The 27850-nt window shown below is 49.1% G+C and overlaps 1 protein-coding gene across 2 annotated transcripts; it reads left to right on the top strand.

Moving 5' to 3' along the window:
- Nucleotides 1-41: 41 nt before the first annotated feature.
- LOC128804241 (trifunctional purine biosynthetic protein adenosine-3-like) lies at nt 42-25819 on the top strand. Of its 2 annotated transcripts, none has more exons than XM_053971851.1 (21): nt 42-198; nt 1005-1100; nt 1466-1640; nt 3051-3162; nt 3604-3663; nt 4505-4630; nt 6362-6449; nt 7207-7292; nt 7706-7874; nt 11871-12102; nt 12215-12309; nt 12996-13108; nt 15966-16164; nt 16973-17224; nt 17847-17996; nt 18986-19192; nt 19937-20080; nt 21914-22044; nt 23974-24115; nt 25046-25161; nt 25468-25819. In XM_053971851.1, the coding sequence occupies exons 1-21, from the start codon at nt 54-56 to the stop codon at nt 25744-25746; spliced, it is 3117 nt and encodes a 1038-aa protein (XP_053827826.1). In that variant the 5' UTR covers nt 42-53; the 3' UTR covers nt 25747-25819. The 2 variants fall into 2 exon arrangements, with proteins under 2 accessions (XP_053827826.1, XP_053827825.1); XM_053971850.1 differs by having other exon boundaries at nt 54-198; nt 19940-20080.
- The last annotated feature ends 2031 nt before the right edge of the window (nt 25820-27850 follow it).

The raw sequence follows: 27850 nt of genomic DNA, 5'->3' as shown, positions 1-27850 counted from the left end.
CCTCTGTCCTCGGCTCTCTGCTGAGGGCAGTGGTGCTGCTTTCCTGCAGGGCCATGGCTGAGCGGGTGCTGGTGGTCGGCAGCGGGGGCAGGGAGCACGCCCTGGCCTGGAAGTTGGCCCAGTCCCCACACGTCAAACACGTGTTTGTGGCTCCAGGAAATGCAGGCACAGCTGGCCACGGGAAAATCTCCAATTCAGGTAAAAAGTGGGGGGGGGGGGGGGGGGGGGGGGATGAAATCCCAGTCCAAGCAACCGGCACTGCAGCAGCTGGGACAAACCAACTGGGCAGGTACCAGTTGCTCGTCTTTTACTGGTGCCACAAATGATTGAAGGCACAGATTTCTTCCTCACTTTGTGCTTTGTTTCTGAATTTCACAGCTGCCTCCTAAAACACCCTGCTCTGTTTGTTTTTAGCCTTGCTGCTTAAGCTAGTGAGGCTACTGCATTTCTACACCTCATCTCTTCCACGTTTGTGCTTGAATTCTGTGACCAGTTCCAGTGAAACTTAACCCAGAAGCAAAGGGCTCAAAGCTCTTAATTCTGAACAGAAACATCTCTGTGTCTGCCCAGGCTGCATCATCCAATTCTTTGAGTAAATCTTTACTCAGCTGTTGAAATTTAATTTCTTTCCCAATCTAAAGTTTTATCTTCAAATAAAAAATAAAATTGTTATTGTTAAAATTCTTACTGTTGTGATAAAGAGCTTTTTTGTGATATTGAATTGTTACTGTTCTTATAAGTGGCTTATCACAATAATTGTTATTGTTGTGATAAGCAGCTTTTTAAAATACATCTTGATTACACATGGCAAGTAAGAGAGATTACACATGGCAAGTAAGAGAGATGTGTATTAAAATGTATTATTATATTGATATTCCACTTTGCCCTTAGTGGGCTGCTTCATGATTTTAATCACACTTTTAGGAGGACGGAAAAAAGACATTCTCATCTCCTGTCTCTTATTTAAGCTTTACAGTCATCATTTAATCATTTTTCCTTTCCAGCTGTATTAGTGAGCAATCACACTATTGTTACCCAGTTCTGCAAAGATCACAACATTGGGCTTGTGGTAGTCGGCCCAGAAGCTCTTTTGGCAGCTGGTAAGTCAACAAAATAATTCAATAAACCTAATTTGACAGAAAAAAAATAGATAAATTGTATGATAATATTATAATATAATAAATGAACATAATGTAGTAGTATCAAATAATATAATTAGGTTGAATTCTGCTTTAAAGTGGGGGGGTAACCGTGGGAGTGCTCAGTAAAGCACAGAGCTAAGGAGCCCTAAAACCACAGGCTGAGAAGGGTCAGTGGATATTCAGAACCTCATCTGGAGGGTGAATGAATTCCCTGAGACAAAGGCAGGAGTAACAAGGGGATGACGGGAATCTCCTTTTGCCACACGGCTCCGTGTCCCCAAAGAGCCCCCAACCTTGGTGCTTGTGCTGTTTCTGTGGCTCAGGGATTGTCGATGACCTGAGGGCAGCAGGAGTTCGGTGCTTTGGGCCCTGGGCCAGGGCAGCCCAGCTGGCCTCCGACAGCAGCTCCAGCAAAGCCTTCCTGGAGCGCCACGGGATGCCCACGGCGCGCTGGAGAGCCTTCAGCACCCCGCAGGAAGCCTGCAGGTTCATCACCAGGTACCTGTGCTCCTCTGCCACTCACCTGTGCCCTTCTCGCAGGGCTCGGGGGCGCCTCAGCTCTTGCTCTTCTGCAGCAGCTCTGAATCAATCAGCTCTGCAATTAGAGAGAGCTGATGAGGGTGCGGGTGTGGAGCTGCTGCAGCCAGGCTGGGAGAGCTGGGGGGGCTCACCTGGAGAAGAGAAGCTCCAGGGAGAGCTCAGAGCCCCTGGCAGGGCCTGAAGGGGCTCCAGGAGAGCTGCAGAGGGACTGGGGACAAGGCCTGGAGGGACAGGAGCCAGGGAATGGCTCCCAGTGCCAGAGGGCAGGGCTGGATGGGAGATTGGGAATTGGGAATTGTTCCCTGGCAGGGTGGGCAGGGGCTGGGGTGGAATTGCCAGAGCAGCTGGGGCTGCCCCTGGATCCCTGGCAGTGCCCAAGGCCAGGTTGGACACTGGGGCTGGAGCAGCCTGGCACAGTGGGAGGTGTCCCTGCCATGGCAGGGCTGGCACTGGGTGGGCTCTGAGGTCCCTCCAACCCAACCTTTTTGTGATTCCACAATTCTGTGAGCTGCAGCAGGTTGATTTTTCTGCTCTGAATTCCCAGCTCTTCTTTTCCATCTGCTCCTTCAGGATACTCAATAAGTAATTCATAGACAAAAAATTGTAATAAAGAAAAATATTTCAACTAATCTTTCAATTAGTTAAGGGCTAAGTATCATTTCTACCCAGACAGATGCCAGCAAAACACTGTCTGAGGATGATTTGGAAGCTTCTGGTCAAATATCCACAACTAAAGGAGAACAGTCCTTTCTTTGCCTGTGGGTTGTGTTCCCAGGCTCCTTGTCCTTGCTGCCAAGTGTTCCATGTGGGATAAACTCATGGAACCTGTGGAGTTTTTTAAATAAAAACTTTTAATAAAAAGGTTGGGAATAAAACCAACATTTTCACTGGTTTTGCTCTGTAAGAACACCCAGTTTATGTTGCTGCCACACGGAGACAAGGCCAACACCTTCTCTGTCAGCAAGTGCAAGGCTCCAAAGGGAAAACTGTCCCAGGGGTGCACAGCGAGATGGGGAGAAGGGGTGGGAGCCTGGGTGATATAAACTGGGTTGAGGTTTAACCTAACAGAAATCACAGTGTGGAAAGGAGAGTGAAGTGTTCTTTCAGGAAAAAGGAAATTCAGCCCTTCAAAAGATGTTTTATTTGGCTGTTCACAAGCCAGAGGGTGAGTGGGTAAAGTTAAAATCCATTCATTACCAGGGTGACGCTTTGTTCTTTTTTAACTTCTGGATTTAGTTTGTGTTTCAGAGTAAGTGGGGGAATTCTGGAGGTACACTGGGAGTGTGGGGGGCACCCAGGAGCAGGTGTTTTCCCTGGATTCCCTGGATGCAGCAGGGATGTCTGACCCCCACTCTGCTTCCCTTAAAGCACAGACTTCCCTGCGTGCGTGGTGCGGGCGCGGGGGCCAGCGGCCAGGAAAGAAGTGACCATTGCAGCCAGCAAGGAGGAGGCCTGCAGAGCTGTCCAGGAGATCATGCAGGTGCAGAAATCCTTCATTAATCCCTGCCAGTCCAAATCTTGGTGCTCTGTACTCTGGGAGTTTGTAATTCCTGCTATAGGGGGCAAGAATTTTCATTCGACTCAAGAGTTCCCCTGGGTCTCCTCAGATTCCACCCGTGTCCCCCAGGCAGGGCTGGGAGATTTTGTGACTGAACTTTTGTTCCAGCCTCAGGTCCCACTTCTCTGCCCCTCCAAATTGTAATTTTTCCTTGTCTCCCAGGCCTGATAAGGAATATTTCAGTGTTGCTTCCTTGTGTCCAAATGAAATTCCATTGGCTTTCCCCACTGGCCTTCAAGCAAGCTGGGCACTTCTCATACACATTGTTTTTTTTTTTGTTAAAAGAAAATGAAGAGAGGATTTAGGCAGTGGATTCATATCTGCTCACTGGGGATTTCTTTTGTTTTGTTCTGTCTTTTACAGGACAGAATGTTTGGAGAGATGGTTGTTATTGAAGAACTGCTTCAAGGGGAAGAACTTTCTGTAGGTATTGATGGTGTGGTGTTGTGCTTTTATACTTTGGCATTATTGCTGTGCTTCTGTATAAACACCCAAGTTTATTCTTTCAAATTTCTTTTTTTGTTGTTGTTTTATTTGCACTTGGAGAAATTTATATCTATTGCATATATATAACATGCAATCCAAACCCTTTTGTCAGGCTAACCAATGCATGTTGTCAGTAGATTTTTCTTCTACATTAACAAAGACATTGCATTTACAATGGTTATTTTAGGGGGAAAATGTGGTTGGTTTTTTTTTTTTTTTTCCCTGAAGTGACCCAAAACATGTTTTTATGGAATCTGCCTTGGTAATTCCTGTTGCATCTGTAACTTTGTGCTAATATTTAGTGCCTCTTTTAGGCTACTCACATGCCAGGGGACAGGCACGTGTCCATGTGACTCAAAATCTGATTCATCAAAAGGGAATTGTAATGACAGCCACCATTTCTCTTGGTAATTTAAACATGAGAAAGAAACAATGAATCCTTCAGGTCAATGGGCTTGTAGCAGAATAAATGGATCTAAATGGATTCTGAGAAATTCTTTACTCAGAGGGTAAAGGTCCCTCTGTGGCTGCCCCTGGATCCCTGGCAGTGCCCAAGGCCAGGTTGGACACTGGGGCTGGAGCAGCCTGGCACAGTGGGAGGTGTCCCTGCCATGGCAGGGGTGACACTGGGTGGGATTTAACATCCTTTTCGGTCCTGGCTTCTGCAATTTCTACATTTTCCAGCAGAACTGAGCCTCACCCTGTGCCCAGCCGCGCTGTCCCTTGGGCCAGGCCGTTGTCACCGCTGTCACCGCTGTGCCTGTGTCTCTCCCTGTAGTGCTCCTGCTTCACCGACGGTGTCACCGTGGCTTCCATGCCCCCGGCTCTGCCCCACAAGCGGCTGCTGGACGGCGAGCAGGGCCCCACCACGGCAGGGATGGGAGCCTATTGCCCCGTGCCTCAGGTACAGCCCCTGCTGCTGCCCCAGCCCCTGCTGCTGCCCCAGCCCCTGCTGCCGCCTGTCAAAAACGCCAGTCGCCTGTTTTAAACGTTTAAAAGTAATAAAATAGTCATAAAAATTAGAGCAATAAGAATTTGGACAGTCAGAGTCAGGACAATGAAAAGCAAAGAATTCCGGACGTCGGGATGCTTTCCTCTTGAAAGCACAGCTCACTGACAAAGGATTGACCCTCAAAAGCAGCAGCCTGTTGCATGTTCATATATCTCATACATGATGCATAAGTTCTTTTCAAACAAAGGGTGTTCTCTGCTTATCGTCAACTTCTTCCCCTTAATCCTGGTGGCTCCTTAAAGACGGAGAGGAGGTGGAAGGATGTTTGTCTTTTCCCATAAGGAGGCAGTAACTCCTAGTTGTCTTGTTGCTGTTATCTCTGTGCAAAGAATTTCTTGATTATCTCACCCCTTTCTTGAGCTAGTTAAAATATATCTTACATCACATAGTTTCTATTATTACACTGTAATCTAAAACTATATCTACCACACTGCTTAAAAAGGATTCATACAGTACTACAAAACAACTTTCCAACATAACACAATAGAGTATTCAATTTAATATTTGCCAAGAGCCAATCATTTAATCTGCATTTTTCACACTGCCCCAGCCCCTGCTCAGCACAGCCCCTGGCCTTTCTGGAGTGCTCACCCCTTAACAGTCATTTTTTGGGGTTTCATTCTCTGGACCAGCCTCTCTTTTACCTCTTCTGTTATTGCCAAACCTTGTGCTCCTCTGCTGCCATCAGCATCACGTCAGGAATCCCTGCAGAATTCCCTGTGTGCCTGGGACCTTTGTGTCCTGAACATAACCTGGGGGTCCTGGTTGGTTCTTAAAGCACTGCTCCAAATAAGCTGCTCCACCACATTTGCAGTGTGTGTTTCTCCAAGGACAGAAACACTCTGACTGTGTCCAGCCCAGGGTGGTGAGATTCTGTCAGAGTCCAGCACATCCCTCTGGCTGGCTCCAGACCCTGGCAGGGGGCTTGGAGACCTTGGCATGAAGTCAAAAACACCTGTGGCTTCCATTTTAGCCTGTGGAAAAAGCTGCCAACTTTGTGTGAGGAATTACAAACCACAAGGGTTTGAGTAGTGTGGTAGTTGAACTAACACAGGGTGGAAAAGCAGAATTTTGGGGTTTTTAGAATGGGGTTCAGGGGGTCAAGTTGGAGGGATTTGGGCATGTCCTGACCTCCTTCTTTTCTGTCTTGCCCTCCATGTCTTGCTGTGCTGGTGACACTTTTCTGTTGGTTTCAGGCACAGACACACTGTCCAACATAAATGACAGATATTGGCACAGAATTGTAAATACAGTACACGAAATTTTGAATATATAACATAAACTCCACCAGGCAGAGTGCCATGGCCGACCTGCTAGGCAGAGCTCAGCAGGTCAGAGAGAGAATGTTCTAGCTAAGGGAAAATAAACAACCTTGAGAAGCTGATCCTACTCATTCAGACTCCTTCTTTGGCTGCACGGGCTGGGAAATGAGGACTTTTCCACTCTTGGGGTCATTCCAGCACCACAGACCCTGAGAGGATTCCACCCTCCAGGCAGCAGCAGCCCAAGGGAGGGAGCAGGGCTTGGGGTGGGACAGCAGCAAACACCTCAGGCACCTCCTGGGTCCTCCCAGCAAGGCCAGCAGATGCCAGCAGTGCCTCGTGGCTCTCATCTGCTTGTCAGGTTCCAGAAGCTCTCCTAGAGCAAATCAGGAGTGCAATCCTCCAGCACGTCGTGGACAGCTTGAGACAAGAAGGAGCAGCCTATGTAGGTGAGTGAGCACCTGAAAACCAAGGTAAGTCCCTATCCAGGTCACCTCCATCGTCAGAGGTTGCTTCTGAACTCCAGATGGTATTTGTTTTTAAAAAAATAACCCAGCTGCAGCTCATTTTTCATGCAGTGTTAAGCCCCACTCATTTGGTTCACAGCTCTTTGTTTGGGAGAGAGCTTTGGCCTTGTTTCCTTAAAACACCACGATTTTATTAAATATTTTTTAATAAAACAGATTGATTTGCAGTTCAGGGCAGAACATATGCTTCAGTCCTGCAGTACTGCTCACTCCTACATACATCAATGTCCATTTTCTCCAGATCTTTATCCAGAGGCTGTTTTGGAAAAGGCAGGTGGTGCCCACAGGTGGCACTAAATGCCAAGGGCTGCTGTTGGCACTGAGGAGATCTCAGACCTCCAAAGAGTTGGGTTCCCACCCAGTTGGGCTCTTCAGCTTCTGCTTTTTGGGGCCTTTTTTACAATGCCTGAGTAAGAGCGGAGTGGGAGTTGAGTAAGAATGGAGTTGGGTGCACGATGCCAGAGAACTTTTGCTTTGTGGGGTTTAAAATGTGGTGCCCTGCTCCTCAGGTGGCTGCTTGTCACTTTTATGGATATTTGGGAATTATTATGGCTTGCAGAACTCTTGCTCCTAACGCCTTCTGATTCGCAGAATGCCCCAAAATGCTCTGTTTCTTTTAAAGGAGTCCTTGAAAGAAAGAGAGAAATGTTTAAGTTCATTTGCTTGGCTTTGTGTCCAGGTGTGCTGCAAACAGGTTTGATGCTGACCAAAGAGGGGGTGAAGATTTTAAACTTTAAATGCCAGTTTGGGGATCCCCAGTGTCAGGTGAGTGGAACACGCTGGAAAATTAAAGATGCTCCATTCTTTTACCTCTTACTGTTGTAGTTTATTTCTAGGGAAAGATCTGGATGTGAACATCTTAGACAATGTCTGAGGTAACATTTTGTCAGCTCCTGTGAATTATTAGTTAAAAAATCTGTTCCTCAGATTTTGTTTTTATGGATAGAAGCAGAATGGGCCTAAATTCATGTTCCTTCTACATAAGCTCACACCTTATGTTTCTAAATTTATGACTGGTGCCAAAAGATGCTGCAAATTAAATTAAAACCCAGAGTTTCCAACTCTACTGGCTTGGCACATACAGATTGTATTCCATCAGCTGAATTTTCCCTGAGGTGAATTTCAACAAGCAAGCAAAATAAAAATTCACTTACATCACCCTGAAAACTTTTCTACAGGTGATTCTCCCTCTGCTTAAAAATGATTTCTATGAAGTGATTCAAGCAGCAATTGATGGCAAACTCTGCAGCTGCATGCCAGCCTGGCTGGAGAACAGAACTGCTGTGTGTGTGGTCATGGCCAGCCCAGGATACCCAGGAGACTCTGACAGAGGCATGGAGGTAACAGGTAACTCTGGGAGTTAATTCTTGTTAATTATTTAATTACTTCCTCACAGGGCTCCGGGGTCTGGGCGAGGTGGGCATTGGGATATTCTGCATTCATGGAGGTATTCAATATTAGATATTAGAGATAGGTATTCAATATCCATGTAGATATTAGAATAAATGTTCTATATACATATATTAGATATAGAGGTTCAATATTCATTTGGATATTAGATATAGATATTCAATATTCATATAGATATTAGAGATAGGTATTCAATATCCATGTAGATATTCAAATAAATATTCTATATACATATATTAGATATAGAGGTTCAATATTCATTTGGATATTAGATATAGATATTCAATATTCATATAGATATTACAGATAGGTATTCAATATTTATATGAATATTTAATATAGATATTCAATATTCATATAGATATTAGATATATCTGTACATATATAGATATCTATCCAATATTCATATAGATATTAGATATAGATGCTCAATATTCATATGGATATTTGATATTGATATTCAATCTTCATACAGGTATTAGAAATATATATTCACTATCCATATAGATATTCAACATAGATATTGAGGATTCATACAGGGATTTAATATCCATTTGGATATTGACTATAGATATTCAGGATTCATGCACGTACTCAATATTCATTTAGATGTCAGTATCCATGTGGATATTGGATATAGATATTAAGGATTCATACAGATATTCAATATGCATTTAGATATCAATATCCATTTGGATATTGGATATAGATATTCAGGATTCATGCAGGTACTCAATATTCATTTAGATATTGGATATAGATACTCAGGATTTATGCAGGTATTTAATATCCATTTGAATATTTGATGTAGATATTTAGGATTCATACAGGTATTTAATATCCATTTGGATATTGGATATAGATATTGAGGATTCACACAGATATTCAATATTCATGCAGATATCAATATCCATTTGGATATTGGATATAGATATTCAGGATTCCTACAGGTGTGCAATATCTATTTGGATATTTGATATAGATATTCAGGATTCATACAGATATTTAATATCCATTTAGATATTGGATATAGATATTCAGGATTCCTACAGTATGCAATATCTATTTGGGTATTGACTATAGATATTCAGGATTCATACAGGTATTCAATATTCACTTAGATATCAATATCCATTTGGATATTGGATATAGATATTCAATATTCATGCAGATATCAATATCCATTTGGATATTGGATATAGATATTCAGGATTCATACAGGTATTCAACATTCATTTGGATATTGGATATAGATATTCAGGATTCCTACAGTATGCAATATCTATTTGGATATTGACTGTAGATATTCAGGATTCATACAGATATTCAGTATTCACTTAGATATCAATATCCATTTGGATATTGGATATGGATATTCAGGATTCATACAGGTACTCAATATCCATTTAGATATTGGATATAGATATTCAGGATTCCTACAGGTGTGCAATATCTATTTGGATATTGGATACAGATATTCAGGATTCCTACAGATATGCAATATCTATTTGGATATTTGATATAGATATCCAGGATTCCTACAGGTATTTAATATCCATTTAGATATTGGATATAGCCATTCAGCATTCCTACAGATATGCAATATCTATTTGGATATTTGATATAGATATCCAGGATTCCTACAGGTACTCAATATCCATTTGGATATTGGATATAGCCATTCAGGATTCCTACAGGTGTGCAATATCCATTTCCTCTGTTCCAGTACTCCTGGTTCAGGATCTCCTGAGGGTGTTTACAATGTTTACAAACAAAGGGAACTGCTGCAGAACCCTTTCCTGCCCTCTCAGCTCCTGCCCTGCCAGTCCCACCCTCTCCTGGTGTCAGCCCAGCACCTCAGCTCCTGGCCAGGGCTCCTGAATTTTGGCAGCAATTTTTGGCATTTTCTCTCTGGGGACCCTCCATCGACCAGGGACAAGGTCGTGCTCTGGTGCCTTATCCCTGGCAGGGTTTCTGACCCCCTGCTTGTTAATCACAATAAAGACAGTCAAATGAATGGAATTTGATCCATTTTTTTATTATTCCTTTATTATCATTTTCTTATTATTTCTTTTATTCATTATAATGATATAATTATAATTATTATTATTTAATTGTTATATTATGATTCCGTTATTATCTTCCATTTCAGAGTTTCATGGGGTTTATTAGCTTTTATTCTCTTTTTCACACTGAATCACGTATTTTTGGATGATGCTTCCAGGGTGGGATTGTTGGGGTGTCCTGTGCAGGGTGATCCCTGTGTGTGCTTCCAGCTCAGGATAATCTGTGATTCTCTCATTTTGATGGCTTGGCAAACTTTCTATTCTGGAGTATTCCTTAAAACAGGATGCAAAGGGATAGGATTGCAGCAGAGCCGGGGGGAGGAACCCCCTGAGCCTGTAGCAAGGAGAAAACTCTGCTTGGTTCTCGTTTCCCCAGGTGATGGCAGCAGTTCCTCCTGTTCCCTTCCCTCAAAATAGGAATCTAAAAAAACCCCAAACCTTGAGTTTTGCTTTGCTGGGTCAGAGCAGCCACCTGTGAGTGTTTGTGGAGCACCAGTTCCAGGAGTTGCAGGGAATTGTGTGGAGTGGGCAGGATGGAATAGCGGGGGAGAGCAGAGGTAACATCAGCACTGATGCTGTAATGTCAGGGAGAGGGGAGAATCCAGGCAGGAAATGGATGTGGATTGAGATTTCCTTCAGGAAAACCCTGCACAAATCATCCACAGCTCCCAGAGAGAGCACAGCTTTCCTGGCACAGGACAGGGATATGAACTGTGGTGGCTCCTGGATCCCATATTTTTGTTCCTGTGGGATTTCTTTCTTTACTTTTGGGGTGTCCCAGATGTGGACACGTAGGAGAGAGCCCAGAGGAGGCTCCAGGATGAGCAGAGGGCTGGAGCAGCTCTGCTGGGAGGAAAGGCTGGCACAGCTGGCATTGTTCACCTGCACAGGAGAAGCTTTGGGCTGAGCTCAGGGTGGCCTTGCAGGGCCTGGAGGAGCCCCAGGAAAGCTGGAGAGAGACAATTTCCAGGGGATGCAGGGACAGCACCCAGGGAATGGCTCCCACTGCCAGAGGGCAGGGCTGGATGGGAGATTGGGAATTGGGAATTGTTCCCTGGCAGGGTGGGCAGGGGCTGGGATGGAATTGCCAGAGCAGCTGGGGCTGCCCCTGGATCCCTGGCAGTGCCCAAGGCCAGGTTGGACACTGGGGCTGGAGCAGCCTGGCACAGTGGGAGGTGTCCCTGCCATGGCAGGGGTGGCACTGGGTGGGATTTGAGGTCCCTCCCATCCCAAGTGTGGGATTCCTTGATGCTTTAGTGGATGCTCAGAAGGGGATTCCTGGGGCCCGTGCAGTGGGATTCACTGCCTTTCACTGATGATGCTGTTTCTCTGTAAAAAGCAAAGGTGAGAATTTCTGTTGTTCCTTGACTGAATAAAGGACTTCAATTTTCAGTGTTTTGTGCACAGAAGGTAATGGATCTGGAGAAGGGTCTGGAAAACACATCCTGGGAAGAGCAGCTGGGGAGGCTCAGCCTGAGAAAAGGAGGCTCAGGGGGGACCTCACTGCTCTGCACAATCCCCAACAGGAGGGGCAGAGAGGGGGATCAGGCTCTGCTGCCATGTCCCAAGGGAAAGGAGGAGAGGGAATGGCCTCAAATGGCACCAGGGGAGGCTCAGGTTGGAGATTGGGAAAGAAAATTTCCCTGGAAGAGTGGTCAGGCTTGGGATGAGCTGCCCAGGGAGGTTTGGAGTCACTGGAATTGTCCCAGAGGAGTCTGGATGTGGCCTTGGGGACAGGGTTTGGGGTGATGCTGGTGGCACTGGGATGCAACTGGATGACCCTGAAGGGCTCTTCTCACCTCACCTCTGAGATTGTCAGCAGAGAATGCAATTCAGAACCCTCAGAGAATCCCCCTTGTTTTCGCAGGGCTTCTGCAAGCCAAGGAGCTGGGGCTGCAGGTGTTCCACGGGGGCACCGTGCTGAAGGATGGCCGGGTGGTGACAAGTGGTGGCAGAGTCCTGTCCGTCACTGCTGTCAGGCAGGACCTGATGGAAGCCCTGGGAGAAGCCAACAGGGGCGTGGCCACCATCCACTTCCAGGGGGCCACCTTCAGGAGGGACATCGGGCGCCGGGGGCTGCGGCTGCTCCGCCAGCCCCTGTACGTGAGCACAGCCCAGATGTTCCTCCCTGCCCCTCACATCTGGGCCACCTCAGCTGGGCCCCGCAGAAAGGGTCGCTGCTGCTGCCAGCTCGTCCTTCCCTCCCCGCAGGGCCCTGGTGTTCAAGGACAGACAGGTGGGAGCTGGAAGCAGGGAGGTTTTGGGCCGTCTGCCACAAGCACCAGCTGTGAGAGGCACCAGGGCAGGTAGGACTGGGAAGGATTTGGGAATTCCTTCAGTATTTTGGGTTTTTTTCCCCCTGTGGGTTGGGCAATGCACTCGTGGCATTGAAACTGAGCTCGGGAAATTAGGCTGGGATCAGCACAAAGAAAAAAAAAATTAATTTCTTTCTTGTTGCTCCTCTTATGCTTAATTAACAAATGCCTGGCTTGCCACGGAGGTGATTGTGCTTCTTAGAGGTGCAGAATGGAAACGAATATAATGGAAATAAATGAATAAATAAAATAATAGCAATTAAAACTCTGGAGCAAAGGAGGCTCAGGGGGGACCTTGTGGCTCTGCACAGCTCCTGCCAGGAGGGGACAGCCGGGACAGGGCTCAGAAAAAGGGACAGGAGGAGAGGGAACAGCCTCAGGCTGGGCCAGGGCAGGCTCAGCTTGGCCAGCAGCAGGAATTTCCCCATGGAAAGGCTGCTCAGGCCTTGGCAGGGGCTGCCCAGGGAGCTTTGCAGTGCCCATCCCTGCAGGTGTCCCCTGGAGGTGGCACTCAGAGCTCTGGGCTGGGGACAAGGTGGGCACGGGGCACAGCTGGCACTGCCTGGGCTGGGAGGGCTTTTCCAGCCCCAGGGATTTGGGGATAATTTGCAGTTCTTTTCTTTTTTGGGTGGTTTTATTTCCCATAAATCCAGCCCATGCCGTGTTTGTACTCACAGGGGGTCGTTCTGAAAGAGGAGGAGGCTTTGCTGCTTTCTTTGACCTGAAGGCATCTGGTTATGATGATCCCATCCTGGTGTCCCAGACCAAGGGCCTTGGTCCCAAACTGCAGGTAAGTGGCAGCTCCACTGCAGCAAAGCTGATGTCACCTGCTGTTGATTTTTATGATTTTATTATTATTATTATTGATTTCTAAAATCATCTTTATCTCTGGGAATACAAGACTTCTCTCTTTGGGGGTATAAGGTCTTATCATTTTTCCCTCTTTCTCTGTTTAAACTACTTATAGCTTACAACTACTTTACTATCTGTTAACTTTGGTATGGAGGCTTTTGTTTGATATCAATTTGAACACTTTCTTCTCTCTATACTTTCATGTCTAACAGGCAAAAAGAGTTTTTCCCTATAGTTTTACAAGAGGTTTTCAGCCTTATGGTTAAGGCATTTCCTCATCCTCCCTATTTGGGATTTGACTTTTTCTTTACTGACTTCGATGTCTTTATCTTGTTTCTTTACATGTTTGTATCTTGTTGTATCTTGGACTTAGATGTTTATTAGTTTTTATTTATGTTACAGTCTTACAAGTTGTACAAGGTAAAAAAATGGAGTTGTATCTCTCTTTCTAGAAGGTTTTTTTAAGGATAAACTGTCTAATTAAGAAATTACACTTAAGTTATTTTTACTTTTAACTTAGTAACTAACTAGTGACTCGTAATGTGGAGTTTTTATCTAATTACACAATACTACTTAAACCTATGAAGAAGAAAGTAAAGAAGAAGGAGTAGCTTCTGCTTTAAAACTTTTATCTATTACTATATGCTGAAACTTTAGGTTTTTTACCATGTGATACTACACAATTCTATTTAAACTACACACTCATCATTTCAGTTTTATCACTCAATTTTGGAAGCCTTCTCCACAGTTTCAGGTCCAATGCAGTGTTCTCTTGGGGGTCAGTGTTTGTCAGCACAGGAAGTCTGAAATTCTCAGCAGCCAGGGTTCCAACAACCTGCCAGGGCTGTTCCAGTGCCAGCACCTGCACCCTCCTGAGCTCTGCAAACACCCCCGAGTCCACCTCAGTGGGCACCTGCACTCTGTAAATGGTTATTTGTGCAAGGCCTGGGCATACTTCATTGAGGATGTGGATGTTTTGTGGTGAAATGACAACAGACCCAAAATTTAGCTGAAAACCCGAGGCACTAAACCCCAGAATTTCTGCTATAAATTCGAGGTTCCATTGGCTTTGAGGAGGATCTGTGTGGAGGAGCACAGGGAGTTGTTGAAATGAGAACTGGCAGGCTCAGCCTAATAAATTGTGTGTGGAGAGGGAGAACAGATACCTCTGCCAGGGCACTGGGGAAAGGAAGGATGGAAGAAATAAACATTAAAGAAGCCAAGAAATAAAGAATTTTAATTAGCCAAGAGCACACAGGATAAGCTGAGTTAGGAATAGATTTATGTAGAGAATTGGGATAAATTGAACCAGGGGTATATTTATGTATTGAATCAGGATAAGTTGGCCTGGGGATTTATTTATCTATTAAATCAGAAGGTTTCCAGCCATCAGGAGAGTAGAGATCTGAAGCTCCTTTCACTGTCAAGCACAGCAATGTCCCTTGTTTCAAATGGTTTCTGCCTTTAATGCCAGGACAACGAACAGCAGGAGACTGAGCAGAATCACCCCAAAGGTCTTTGGCAGTGTCACATCCTCAGGCACCTCTGGGCATGAAAAAGTGACTGGTGCAGGCTCTTGTGGGTCTTTGTTCCAACTGCTTGGCACAGAGACATCCCCAGCTGTGCCCCCAAGGTTCGTCCTTGGCCAAGGAAAGGTTGGCTGCTGCCTGCCAGGATTGCTCCTGGAGCAGGGGCAGGGAGGTGCTGTCATGCACAAAGGCTGTGGGGTGCCTGTTTCCACAGCACTCCTCAATCCAGCAGCCAGGGAAATCAATCAGGAATCCAAGCCCAGGCTTTGTCTGGGTGCTGCTCCCTCACCATTTGGAATCCAGTGGTGTTTATTCCACGTTTTCCCCTCGCCCATCCCTCTGTCCTGGGCTTTTCTGCACAGGTGGAACTGTGTCAGTGAAAGGAACCTCCTTGAAGCTTTATCCATTGATGATCTTAAAGGCCTTTTGCACCCTAAATGATTTTATAATTCTGTGATCCCTGTGTAACCTTTGTCCCATGGCAGCCCTGTGAGCTGAGCAGGACATTCCAGGGTACCCCTGAGAGCTGGAAATGTCAGAACTTCATGGGAGCCACAACACCTGAGCCAGGTTTCATTACTTGTGAAATGCAGACACCCTGAGGACTTCTTCTAAATCCAGACAGCAGCTTCCCTGAGGGAACTGTCTGTGCTTTAGCAAAGACCTGCCAGGGCCTGAAGGGGCTCCAGGAGAGCTGCAGAGGGACTGGGGACAAGGCCTGGAGGGACAGGAGCCAGGGAATGGCTCCCAGTGCCAGAGGGCAGGGCTGGATGGGAGATTGGGAATTGGGAATTGTTCCCTGGCAGGGTGGGCAGGGGCTGGGATGGAATTGCCAGAGCAGCTGGGGCTGCCCCTGGATCCCTGGCAGTGCCCAAGGCCAGGTTGGAGCAGCCTGGCACAGTGCCATGGCAGGGGATGGGATGGGATGGGATGAGCTTTAAGGTCCCTCCCAACCCAAATCATTCCATGATTCTGCAATAATATTCCAGAAAGCAAACAAAAAAAAAAAATCTCCAAATGACAATTTCTAGGTAGCTATGGCTAAAATTTGAACTAATATTAAAAAAAAACAGCAAAATAGATTTTTCTTTTTCTGTCTGCAAGAAAATGAGCTGTTTTCTCCTGATTTCAACCAGGTAATGCATCACGTTCTGTCTTCCATGTATGTCCTGCAGTGCTTCCTTTCAGAGAAAAGAAGGTTTCTGCTGATTTCAGTGATCAATAATGGAGTTTTTGCCTGTTTCTCATTCCCACCATGTTTTGCAGGTTGCCCAGGTCTGTAAAAGACACGACACCATCGGGCAGGACCTGGTGGCCCTGTGTGTCAATGACCTGCTGGCCCAGGGGGCTGAGCCCCTCTTCTTCCTCAGCCATTTGGCCTGTGGCAAACTCGATGCTGAAGTGATGGAAACAATCAAAGAAGGAATAGCTGAGGCTTGCAGGAGTGCAGGCTGTGCTTTCCTGGGTATGGACCCTCCTCTCCTCTGAGATGTGAAGGGGCTGAGGTAGAATTTATCACCAGAGAAATGGACTTGGGAGGCAGAATGTAGCCCTGGAATTGTTGGTTTCTGTTTGGTGGGAAAAAAAAACAGTTGAGAATTTGTGCTTCAGTCCTTCCTGCTCTGTAAAATGGGTCAGCACAGAAAGATGGGGATTAGTGTTTGTGCACTCGGATCCTTGTGCTTCCTTCTTTATCCCTGAACAAAGGAGAACAGAACTGGAAACTTCACATTCCTCAATGTCAATGTTTCCAAGCCCTCTCCCATACTTGGGGAGGTGCCACGTGAGTACCAGAAACAATAATGACAAAACCACTTCTTCTTTCATGAACCTTTGTTTTGTTGCAGTCTTGAGGTGAAGGAACAAACCAAGAAGGATTTAAAAAATATTTCTGAATCTTCTTAAGCTGCGTGTCCCTGGATGTGCTGCTGACTTTAGGAGATGCCATAAATTTAAAATGGTGTTACAGAAATGGCTTTGAGCTGAGGGAGGGCAGGGGATGGGAGATTGGGAATTGGGAATTGTTCCCTGGCAGGGTGGGCAGGGGTTGGGATGGAATTCCCAGAGCAGCTGTGGCTGCCCCTGGATCCCTGGCAGTGCCCAAGGCCAGGTTGGACACTGGGGCTGGAGCAGCCTGGCACAGTGGGAAGTGTCCCCATGGCAGGGGTGGCACTGGGTGGGTTTAAGCCCCCTCCCAACCCAAACCATCCTGGGATTCTGTGAGTCTAAACCGACCACAAGCAGGAGGTGCTGACCCGTGTCTCCCCTTGCAGGTGGGGAGGTGACAGAAGTGGCAGCTCCGTGTCCCCCGGGGCACTGTGCCCTGGCGGGGTTCGCGGTGGGCGCGGTGGAGCGGGGCCAGCGCCTGCCGGGGCTGCAGAGAGCCGAGGAGGGGGACGCGCTCCTGGGGCTGGGCTCCGCCGCCATCCACGGCCGCGCCTTCGGCGTGGTGCGGAGGATCCTGCTGACATCCTCCCTGCACTGCTCCTCGCCAGCCCCGGGCAGCTGCGGGGACACCACGCTGGGTGCGCGCTCCTTCCTTCCCGAGGCGTTTGCAGGGCCAGGGCTGCTCCCATCGGGCTGGGCTCGTCAGCCTTTGGGGTCGGGCTGGTGCCCACTGCTCTGCAGGGCTGGGCAGCGCTCCTGCCTCCTTCCCCAGGCCTTCTGCAAGGACTGGCAGAACCTGTTTTTCATTCCCAAAAACACCCCACGACCTTTGAAACAAAGTCATTGAATTCAGCCTGGAGAATGGAAGGCTCTGGGAGAGCTCAGAGCCTTTCCAGAGCCTAAAGGGGCTCCAGGAGCGCTGGAGAGGGACCTGGGGCAAGGGATGGAGGGACAGGACAAGGGGGAACAGAGGGGAACTTTAGGCTGGATATGGGGTAGGAATTGTTCCCTGGCAGGGTGGGCAGGGGCTGGGCTGGAATTCCCAGAGCAGCTGGGGCTGCCCCTGGATCCCTGGCAGTGCCCAAGGCCAGGCTGGACACTGGGGCTGGAGCAGCCTGGCACAGTGGGAGGTGTCCCCATGGCAGGGGTGGGATGGGATGAACTTTAAGGTCCCTCCCAATCCAGCCCATTCTGTGATTTTTTTGTTCCAAACCTCTCCTGAGGTTTTAAGCAGGACTGAGCTGAGGCTGTTGTTTGCAGGAGATGTTCTGCTGACCCCAGGGGAGATGTTCAGCCCAGCTCTGCTGCCCGTCCTTCGCTCGGGGCACGTGAAGGGCTTTGCCCCCACGGCCGAGGGGCTCCTGGGGGGCATCTCCAGGCTCCTGCCCGAGCACGTCAGCGCCGTCCTGGGTGAGTACCTGAGGTGCTCCTGTGGGACAGAACTCAGGCCCAGCACGGACCTGACCTCCCAGCTTCAGCTGCAATCCTCAGAAATGTCCCTGCAGAGAACGTCCCCAAGTGAGTCCTTCCCAAGGGGCTGCCAAAACCATTCCTATTCCAAGTCATGAGCCCCACTGTTTGTTGGAGAAGGGAAATTCCAGAGGAGATTAAGGGCAGCACATCTCTAGGACAAAAGGTGTTGGAGAAGATTATGTGTTCCTCAGGACGCCTCTCCAAACAAAACATTTTGACCAAATACTGAGGTTTGGTAGGGCAATAAATTTGCACGATTTGCTCCACACACACACACATTTAATGCACTTTTTGGTAGCTTCCCCACCACATCTGTCATCTGTGAGTAAGGCAGGACTTTTTCTAATGAAGCCAAAATTGGGCAAAGAATTCAGAAGTTTGAAATACTAAAGAAAACCGTGTTCATGTGGGTTTAAAAATACAGTGGGGAGGGGGAAAGAAAGGTGTCTGTGTGTTGGGTTGTATTTCTCTAGAATGAAATTGGAAAGAAAGAAATTTCCAAGGCCAGGTTGGACACTGGGGCTTGGAGCACCCTGGGGTAGTGGAAGGTGTCCCTGCCCATGGCAGAGGATGGACTGAGATGGGTTTTAAGGTCCCCTCAGCTTGGCCAGCAGCAGGAATTTCCCCATGGAAAGGCTGCTCAGGCCTTGGCAGGGGCTGCCCAGGGAGCTTTGCAGTGCCCATCCCTGCAGGTGTCCCCTGGAGGTGGCACTCAGAGCTCTGGGCTGGGGACAAGGTGGGCACGGGGCACAGCTGGCACTGCATGGGCTGGGAGGGCTTTTCCAGCCCCAGGGATTTGGGGATTCTGTGGCAGCAAGAATTGCTCTCTACCAGCTCTTGTGACACGTCCCTGTCCTTGCAGACAGTAAATAATAAATAATAACAAACATTTGTGGTGCCCACACACCAATTTCCATCTTTCCCAGATGCTCTCAGCTGGAAGATCCCTGAAATCTTTGGCTGGCTCTACAAGGAGGGGAACCTCTCTGCAGAGGAGATGGCTCAGACCTTTCCCTGTGGGATTGGGGCTGTCTTGGTCGTGCAGAAGGAGCTGGCCCAGCACGTTCTCCAGGACATCCAGAGGCAGCAGGAGGCCTGGCTGATTGGGAAGGTGGTTGCCCCTTGTCACACAGGTGAGCAGGTGTCCTCGTGGGACTGAAGAGACTCCCTGTTCCAAAGTCTGTGTAGTTCACACCACTTTCCTGGTGTTTCACTAGGCTGGAGGCTGCTGGACTCCTCCACATTTACATTTCAGTGTTAAATAAATGAGAAATTAGTTCTTCCTTCAGAGTGGCAGCACCTGGATAACCTCTTTCCCTCCCTGAGGCTTCAGGGAATCCCTGTGCTGATTGTTCCAAAAATCAGGGGATATTTTATGACACTCATGCTGATCAACTCCCCTCCTGTCCAGCCCTTCCCAGCTCACACAGACCTGAGGAAAGGTTGAGGACAGGCCACAGCTTTGTACAGTCACGTGTGGTGATGGTCAGTCTGAATCCTGGTGTGTCACTGATTGACATCCAGCAGGACATGAACCAAAATCCCTCTGAAAAACCCAACTGTTTGGGCAGCCAAAATGTCACCTCAGCTCGTTTTTAGTGTCCTTTTGCAACATGGGAGGTATAAAAGATGGGACTAATCCTTGAAAAGGCCATGCCTGGGCCTTTGTGAACAGCTCTGTGAGCAGCTAACACCAGAGACCAGCACAGCTCCTGAGACCTGGGCTGTTCAAGCACTGAATCCCCCTGGAGCTCTCTCTGTGCCAGCATAAACTCATTGCTGGTACAATTTCTTGTCGTTGAAACATTATTAATAAACTACATAAAGTCACTTTAGAAGGAAAGGTAGAATCTAACAGTTTTCCCATGTGTTTGGAGCAGGTTCTCACATTGAAGTGGAGAATCTTGCAGAGGCCCTGCAGCTGAGCAGCCCCCAGCAGCTGCTGGACACCAGCACTGCCGAGATCCAGTCCCAGCCCAGGAAAAGAAAGGTGAAGGTGGCTGTTCTTGTCTCTGGAGCAGGTGAGCTGTCACTTGTCCTGGCACAGAGAATGTCCTCACACAGGAGAGGCTGGTTCAGGTGTGTCCACCTGGCCTTTCTTCCAGTGGAATCTCCAGACCCCTCAAAGTCCAGGCTTTCACTTTGACTGCAAGTCAAGGAGTTGTGTTGCACTGCTTAAAAACTGAGCTTTATCAGTGCCCCCACCCTCAGTGCTGTTTGTGGATGAGCAGATCTTTGTCCAAGCAGCAGCTGAGAGCCCCTCCCAGGGCTGGGGTGTAGCAGAGTGGGGTTTGGGTGGTGGGTGCTGCTACCTATAATCCCCAAGAAGCATCTCCTGTGGAAAAGCTGCTTGGGGAGGCATTCAGGCAAGGCAGCCAAGTCCACTGTGAAAACCACGTTCACCCTGCTGTGAAAATGTAAAAAGTTTAATAAAGGACAGTGGGAGACAAGGACCACAGAGCAAAGGTCAAGAGCACCCCGTTACCTTCGGGGACACCCCTTAAATACCTTTTCATGACATCAGCCCTTTGCACATTCATAGACCCTTAGGCACAGTGGACTTCTCCCCAAACTAGATTCCAATTCCAAGAATTGTTTGGCTTATCTTCTTCTTAGGTCCACTTTTTTAGAGCGTGTGTATTCCTTGGTTGTGCTTTTAGTCCTTTTTTATCATCCCCTCCAGTTCTGGGCCCTGGCCCACGCTGCCTTCAGGCAGGGAGTGCTGAGGGCTGGCACACCTGGCCAGGTGTCCTCATCCTGTGTCCATTGGGTGTTATCCCATCCCAGCAGGCATTTTAACACAAGCACACCCATATCAGCTATTGCACCGAGCTTAATTACCAACAGGAATGAAAACATCTCTTTGTAACAAAGTTACTTTAACCCTACACATACAGAACCCACTTTGACATTTGTGAAAAGCCAACATTATCATATGAATCTACAACACCCACACACAGCTCACCACAGCTAGCTCAGCCAAGAGAGGCACAAGGGCCTTTTGCAGGGTCAGTTCCAGCGAGGTTTGTTTCAACAGCTGAAGGGAAACCAGGGACAAAAATGAGCCCATGTGGTGTGCACCAGGTTTAAGCAGGGGATGGCACAAGGGGCAGGGCAAAGGGCATCGCCCTACGGGGAGGATGGGGCCGGTGTGGCAGCACATTCTTCTCTCTCTCAGGATTTTTTCATAGAGGAGCACAGAGAGAAAGAAAGAGAAAACAATTTCTATTCCTGCTCCTTGTTTTTCCCATGTGGAATGTGTTTGGAGAATTGTTTCCCTGGGGTGATTGCTTGGTTGGATTCTGGTGAGGATTGTTGGAGCCTGGTGGCCAATCCAACCCACCTGTGGCTGGGCTCTCAGAGACGGGCACCAGTTGTGGGTTAGATTTGGTAGTGAGAAAAGTAGGTTTGTGGTTTTAGTATCTCCTTTAAATAGTATATTAATGTATTATAGTGTAGTTATAATAAAGAAATCATTCAGCTTCTGAACTGGAGCCACACATCAGCGTTTCTTCCATTTCTTCCCACTGGGTTTACCTGCATTTACAACAGGGCTGGCCACCAGGGATACCACAAGCAGTGAGGGAACAGGGAAAGGAGAAACCACGAGAATTTGGGGCATATGGGGAAGGGAACAGGAGGGGTTCATTGTTAAGCAAGACTCCACGAGGAAGTCCTTTCCAGCTGGGAGAAACTCTATATAAAGTCTCTCCAAGGCAGGGCTCTGGGGATTTCCCTGAGGGGAAAGGATTCGGAGGATTCCCCAGCGTGGGGGCTGAGGTGTCCCCCACCCTCTGAGCTTAATTACCAACAATTAATGGTTGTAATTAATTACAACTCTCTCCCCGCTGCAGGCACGGCCCTGCCTGCGCTCATCGGCTCCGCCCGGGAGCCGGGCAGCTGTTCCCAGCTGGTGCTGGTCATCTCCAACAGACCCGGGGTGCAGGAGCTGCGGAGCGCCGCCCGCGCCGGAATCCCCACCCGGGTAAGCGTGAGGAACGACCGCTCGCTTTAAAAGTGTTCAAAGGTTTATTAAAGCTTAACAAAAGTTACAGCAAAAGGACTAAATAAGGGGAAATTGCAGCGCTGGGAACTGCCTTGGTGGCTGATTCATCTTCAGGATGGATGCTCGGTCTTTGATACCCCTGGGGGTTGCATCAGCCACCCCTGGCCCCCCCCAGAGTCTGTCAGTCAGCTCTTCTTTGCTGTTTTTTTGCTGGAGATTGCTTTCTTGTAGCTTGATTGGAGGTCAGGTGTCGTCATGCCCCCACCCAACAACAAGCTTTTCCATTCCCAACTGCCCCATGGAAGGGGTGTATGTACATGGCTTCTTTCTACCTGTCCTGGACAACCCAGGGAACAATACAGAGGGGGGAAAAGAGGACTGTGGGGACAACAGAGGACATCTAAACACTAAAGCCTCTCTTAATATGCACACAGTATTCATCCCTCAATTGGGAGAGCTAATTGTCCCATTATCCATCGGTAACAGTAAGAACACATCCCCTTCTCCTTTTTATTCCCAGCTGCTGAGCCCGGGGCTGGTCAGGAACTGCTTGCTGAGTGTTGAGGTTTCACTTCAGTGTGAAACTTTCCCCGTGGATGCAGCACAGAGCTGGGAGTCCTCACTGGGCTTTTCCCAGCTTGGCAGTGAGTGCTGCATCCCAGGGAAGGGATTTCAATGGATGATTTGGGTCTGAGATTGCAGCCCATGAGCCCCAAGCTTTGGCTGAAATCAGCCCAACTTCAGGTTCTGCAAAGCACAGAAATGTGTTGTATCCTGGGTTTATCCCTCGTTGGAATCACAGAATCCCAGACTGGGTTGGGAGGGAGCTTAAATCCCACCCAGTGCCACCCCTGCCATGGCAGGGACACCTCCCACTGTCCCAGTGTCCAACCTGGCCTAGGGCACTGCCAGGGATCCAGGGGCAGCCCCAGCTGCTCTGGCAATTCCATCCCAGCCCCTGCCCACCCTGCCAGGGAACAATTCCCAATCTCCCATCCAGCCCTGCCCTCTGGCACTGGGAGCCATTCCCTGGCTCCTGTCCCTCCATCCCTTGTCCCCAAGCCCTGGCAGGGGCTCCGAGCTCTCCCTGGAGCTTTCTTTCTCTTCTCCAGGATGAAAACCTGTGTCTCACATTGTGCCCAGTCCCATACAAGTTTTCTCCTGCCCGTGGGCCACAAAGCAGCTCTTTGGGACAGGAATTTGTTCTGGTTGGTTCCATAAAAAACCCTGGCAAGGACCATCAGCATTGTCTGAGAACATTCCATGACTTGGGATGTCAAAGGCAGGAACTCCCCCTTCTGACATCGAGTGGGTTTGAGCAGTTGTTTTTGCAGCTGTGCACAGGTGGAAATAAACTCTGCTAGAGACTGTCCCTGCATGGAAAGGGTTCTGAAGCAGTTTGTTCAGCTCCTGAGTTGGATTCATGTGATATTTTTCTGACTCACGCCTACAAAAAAAAAAAAAAAAAGTTACCAAAATTCACTCCCATTTTCACAGGCAAGGGCACGAAGTTTTGTGAGCCCCGTGTTTGAAGGTCCTCAGGAGAGTCAGGAATCAGCTGGGGGCCTGAAAATGGGAGGTGGGGCAGAAATAAAGGACCTCCTCCTCCCCTTACCCAGAGAGTCTGGCCAATTGACTCCACTGCCTCCCTGAGCAACTCATGCCAGTGCCTGATCACTCTTGAGAGGGAAAAATTGTTTCTAATCTCCACTCCAAACCTCCCCTGGTGCAATTTACCACACATTTCCTCTCACCCTTTCACTTGGGACATGGCAGAAAAGACCTACCCCACCTCACTGCACCCTCCTTTCAAATCATGGAGTGTCCTGGAATTCATCTGGTTTGTTCCTCACTGTTGCCCAAGCAGCTGCTCCCAATCCCACCTTTTGTTGTGTCTCACTGCTCCAGGTGATTGATCACAAATTGTACGGGAGTCGCTCGGAATTCGACAGCACCATTGACCGAGTCCTGGAGGAATTCTCTGTGGAGCTCATCTGTCTGTCAGGGTTCAGGAGAGTTTTGTCCAGCCCTTTTCTCCGAAAATGGAAAGGTAAGAAATTAAATGTAAAAGAGAAACTAAAGCAGGGGTGGTTGGTCTCACCAAGATTCCACCGTCAGAGTTCTTTGTCCTTTGATTAAATCCCTCAGCCCTGCTGGCACTGCTGACATTCCAGGAAGGAAACCCTGTGCTTCCCTCTGGCAGTGGGGCTGTGGGAATTCTGACTATGGGATTCTGCTTCCCTTCCCTCTGGCAGTGGGACTGTGGGAATTCTGAATATGGGATTCTGCTTCCCTTCCCTCTTGCAATGGGGCTGTGGGAATTCTGGTGTGGGGATTCTGAATATGGGATTCTGCTTCCCTTCCCTCTTGCAATGGGGCTGTGGGAATCCTGGTGTGGGAATTCTGAATATGGGATTCTGCTTCCATTCCCCCTGGCAGTGGGATTGTATTGGGATTCTGGCTGAGGATTGCCAAAGGAACCCCTTGTGCTGCCTCAGCAGTGAGAGAGGGGCAAAGTGGGGGCGTGGGGTGGCTCTGTGCCTTCCCCTGAGCTGGGGAGTCCTGCTGAACTCAGCCCCTGCAGTTCCCACTCAGGGAAAAATTGGGAGAAAGATGGATTTATCCATTGCCAGGAGGGATTTCTCCCTCGCGTGGTGCCCTGCACACCCTGACACAGCTCCGTGTGTGCCCCAAGTGAGTGAGGGGTGAGCAGTGAGTGAGTGAGGGGTGAGCAGTGAGTTAGTGCCAGCTCCTGAGGCCTCGCTCAGGAGTTACTCACTCACTGACAGCTTGGACAGGCTCCTTTGGGAATGTTGCATCCGTGCTCCTGGAAGAGCAGAATTCCCTCAGAGCAGAGCAGTGCTGCTCAGGGTTTGGACTGATGATCATATCTCATTTTAAAGAAAATTCCATTCAAATTATCTTTATTTTTTCCTTTTTTTTTTTATTTTTTTTTTTCTCCTCTCACACCGATGCCCAGGGAAAATTTTGAATGCTTCTCCATCACTTTTTCCACTCATCAAGGATGGAAATGCCCAGCAAGAGCCCCTGGAAAGTGGATTCAAAGTCACAGGCTGCACTGTGCATTTCGTCCTGGTGAGTGGCCTCACAACTGGGAAATCAGGGAAATTTGGAAGTTAGCAATTTGCTTTTTTTCCTTTTCTTCCTGGAGGCAGAAACAGGCAGAGGTAACAGGTGCAGGAAGGGGTGGGAACCTTGGGATTTTTACCAGTAAAAAAAAACAGGAAGAGTTGGGGGTTGCTTGAAGTCCTGTCTTCTTCCCTTGCATTTTGGGGTGGGTTCTTCCCATTTCTCCTCCTCCCAGGAGGAGAAGAAACCCTTTATTCCCGCACACCCGCACCCCGGCCCGTCCCCAGGCTCTCCCTCGCTCTGTGCCCGCAGGAGGAGCCGGGCGCCGGCGCCGCGATCCGCCGGGAGCCGCTGCCGGCGGGCCCGGGGGACACGGAGGCAGCGCTGGGCGAGCGGCTGCAGGAGGCCGAGCTCAGGGCTTTCCCCCTGGCCCTGCAGCTCGTGGCCAGCGGGGCCGCCTGGCTGGGAGCCCACGGAAGAACGTGCTGGAGGCGGGAGAGACGGAGGCTGAGCCCGGAGGAGGAGCAGGGACGCGGAGCTGCCTCTGCCGAGGAGCCTCCGGAACGCGAGGGGCTCTGGGCCGGTCCTTGAGGGGATCCGGGAGGGTCCCTGAAGGGATCTGGGCCGGTCCCTGAGGGGATCTGGGCCGGTCTCTGAGGGGATCTGGGCAGTCCTTGAGGGGCTCTGGGAGGGTCCCTGAGGGGATCTGGGAGGGTCCCTGAGGGGCTCTGGGGAGGTCCTTGAGGGGCTCTGGGAGGGTCCCTGAGGGGATCTGGGCAGTCCTTGTGGGACTCTGGGAGGGTCCCTGAGGGGATCTGGGGAAGTCCCTGACAGGATCTGGGCCGGACCTTGAGGGGACTCTGGGCTCGTCCTTGAGGGGATCTGGGCCAGACCCTGAAGGGATCTGGGGAGGTCCTTGAGGAGCTCTGGGCCGGTCCTTGAGGGACTCTGGGAGGGTCCCTGAGGGGATCTGGGCAGTCCCTGAGGGGATCTGGGCTGGACCCTGAGGGGATCTGGCCTGGGGCATGGGCAAAGATCCCATCCAAGATCAAAGGGGGTCCCTGCAATCTGGAGAGGTCCTTGAGAGGATCTGGCGAGGTCCCTGAGGGACTCTGGGCCAGACCCTGAGGAGCTCTGGGCAGTCCTTGAGGGGCTCTGAGCCAGACCCTGAGAGGGTCTAGGTGGGTCCTTGAGGGGCTTGGGCTCTGCTCGTATTCCCTCCTCTTCCCAACTCCTCCATGTGCTTCTCTTGAATGTCTCAGTATCCCAAGTTTCCGTTCCCAGCCTTTCCCCAAGATGTTAGTTTTTGTTACAACCCCTTGGAAAATCCATGGTGGGAGCCAGGCTGGCTTTTCAGGTTTGGAATTCCTTCGTTCTGTTTTCAAACCTATAAAGGAGAAAATGTGTAACATGGACGGGGCTCGAACTGTAAAACTGATCTGGTGATTCCAAGGGGAGCTCATCCTTCCAAGGGATCCATTTCTGTGGCAGAGCAGCGGGAGCTTCCCAGAGTAACCCCAAACAGGACCTGCTGCTGCAAGAGTGGGACAACAAAGTCATGGAGCTGCTGGAGATAACCCAGAGGAGCCCCGGAGCTGCTCCAGGGCTGGAGCCCCTCTGGAGCCAGGCTGGGAGAGCTGGGGGGGCTCACCTGGAGAGGAGAAGCTCCAGGGAGAGCTCAGAGCCCCTGGCAGGGCCTGAAGGGGCTCCAGGAGAGCTGCAGAGGGACTGGGGACAAGGCCTGGAGGGACAGGAGCCAGGGAATGGCTCCCAGTGCCAGAGGGCAGGGCTGGATGGGAGATTGGGAACTGGGAATTGTTCCCTGGCAGGGTGGGCAGGGGCTGGGATGGAATTGCCAGAGCAGCTGGGGCTGCCCCTGGATCCCTGGCAGTGCCCAAGGCCAGGTTGGACACTGGGGCTGGAGCAGCCTGGCACAGTGGGAGCTGTCCCTGCCATGGCAGGGGTGGCACTGGGTGGGATTTAAGGTCCCTTCCAACACAAACCTTGCCCGACTCTGTCAATTCCCATTTCACATCAGGCTCACATGGCAAAATATCAGAATCTGGATCAAGGTGCCTGTGATGGAGATGGGTGTTGGGTCTGGGACAGATCTCTCGGTTGGCCTCTCTGGCAGTGATCCAACTGCTCTGATCAATAATGTGGTATTGATTCCCTGCACAGGCAGTGATTTCACCCCTCCAAGGCTTTATGTCCTCTGCCTTCCCTGGCTGGAGCTGTGTCACCTCCCCTCTGACCCACAGCTCCCAGACCATGTACAGCCCCTTCCCTCCTCCCCACTACAGCCCTGGGAATCAATTCCAAGGAAATACTTGTAGATAGATTTTTTTTTTTTTTTTTTTAAATTTATTAGGCTTTATTTCAAATCCCAAAGGAGAATATGCCAACATGGGACTACTGTCAGGATATCAGAACCCAGAATAAAATCACCTTTCTCTGTGTTAAAGGGGAGCTCCAAACCACCTCATCTGCAGTGTGTGTGGGAAACCTGATCCTTTCAGTAAGAACATTAAAATGGTTTCATAACTATATGAAAATATTAAAAGAAAACCACAAGTGTCGAGTTGCACAAAACCCCCAGTTGTTTTCCAAATGTTCATAATTCCTGGGTGTCCCTCAGTGTTATTCCAGGTGAAAACACTGCTCCAAGAATAAAGGCACTTCAGAATTCCTGAGG

Source organism: Vidua macroura, chromosome 2 (assembly GCF_024509145.1).
Source record: "Vidua macroura isolate BioBank_ID:100142 chromosome 2, ASM2450914v1, whole genome shotgun sequence".
Classification (NCBI taxonomy): Eukaryota; Metazoa; Chordata; class Aves; order Passeriformes; family Viduidae; genus Vidua; species Vidua macroura.
This window is presented reverse-complemented; position numbering and strand designations above follow the sequence as displayed.

Coding starts and splice junctions, on each gene's coding strand:
- LOC128804241 (XM_053971851.1), top strand. CDS start 54: ATGGCTGAGCGGGTGCTGGTGGTCGGCAGCGGGGGCAGGGAGCACGCC. Junction 199..1,004: donor CGGGAAAATCTCCAATTCAG/GTAAAAAGTGGG, acceptor TTTCCTTTCCAG/CTGTATTAGTGAGCAATCAC. Junction 19,193..19,936: donor GGTTGCCCCTTGTCACACAG/GTGAGCAGGTGT, acceptor ATGTGTTTGGAG/CAGGTTCTCACATTGAAGTG.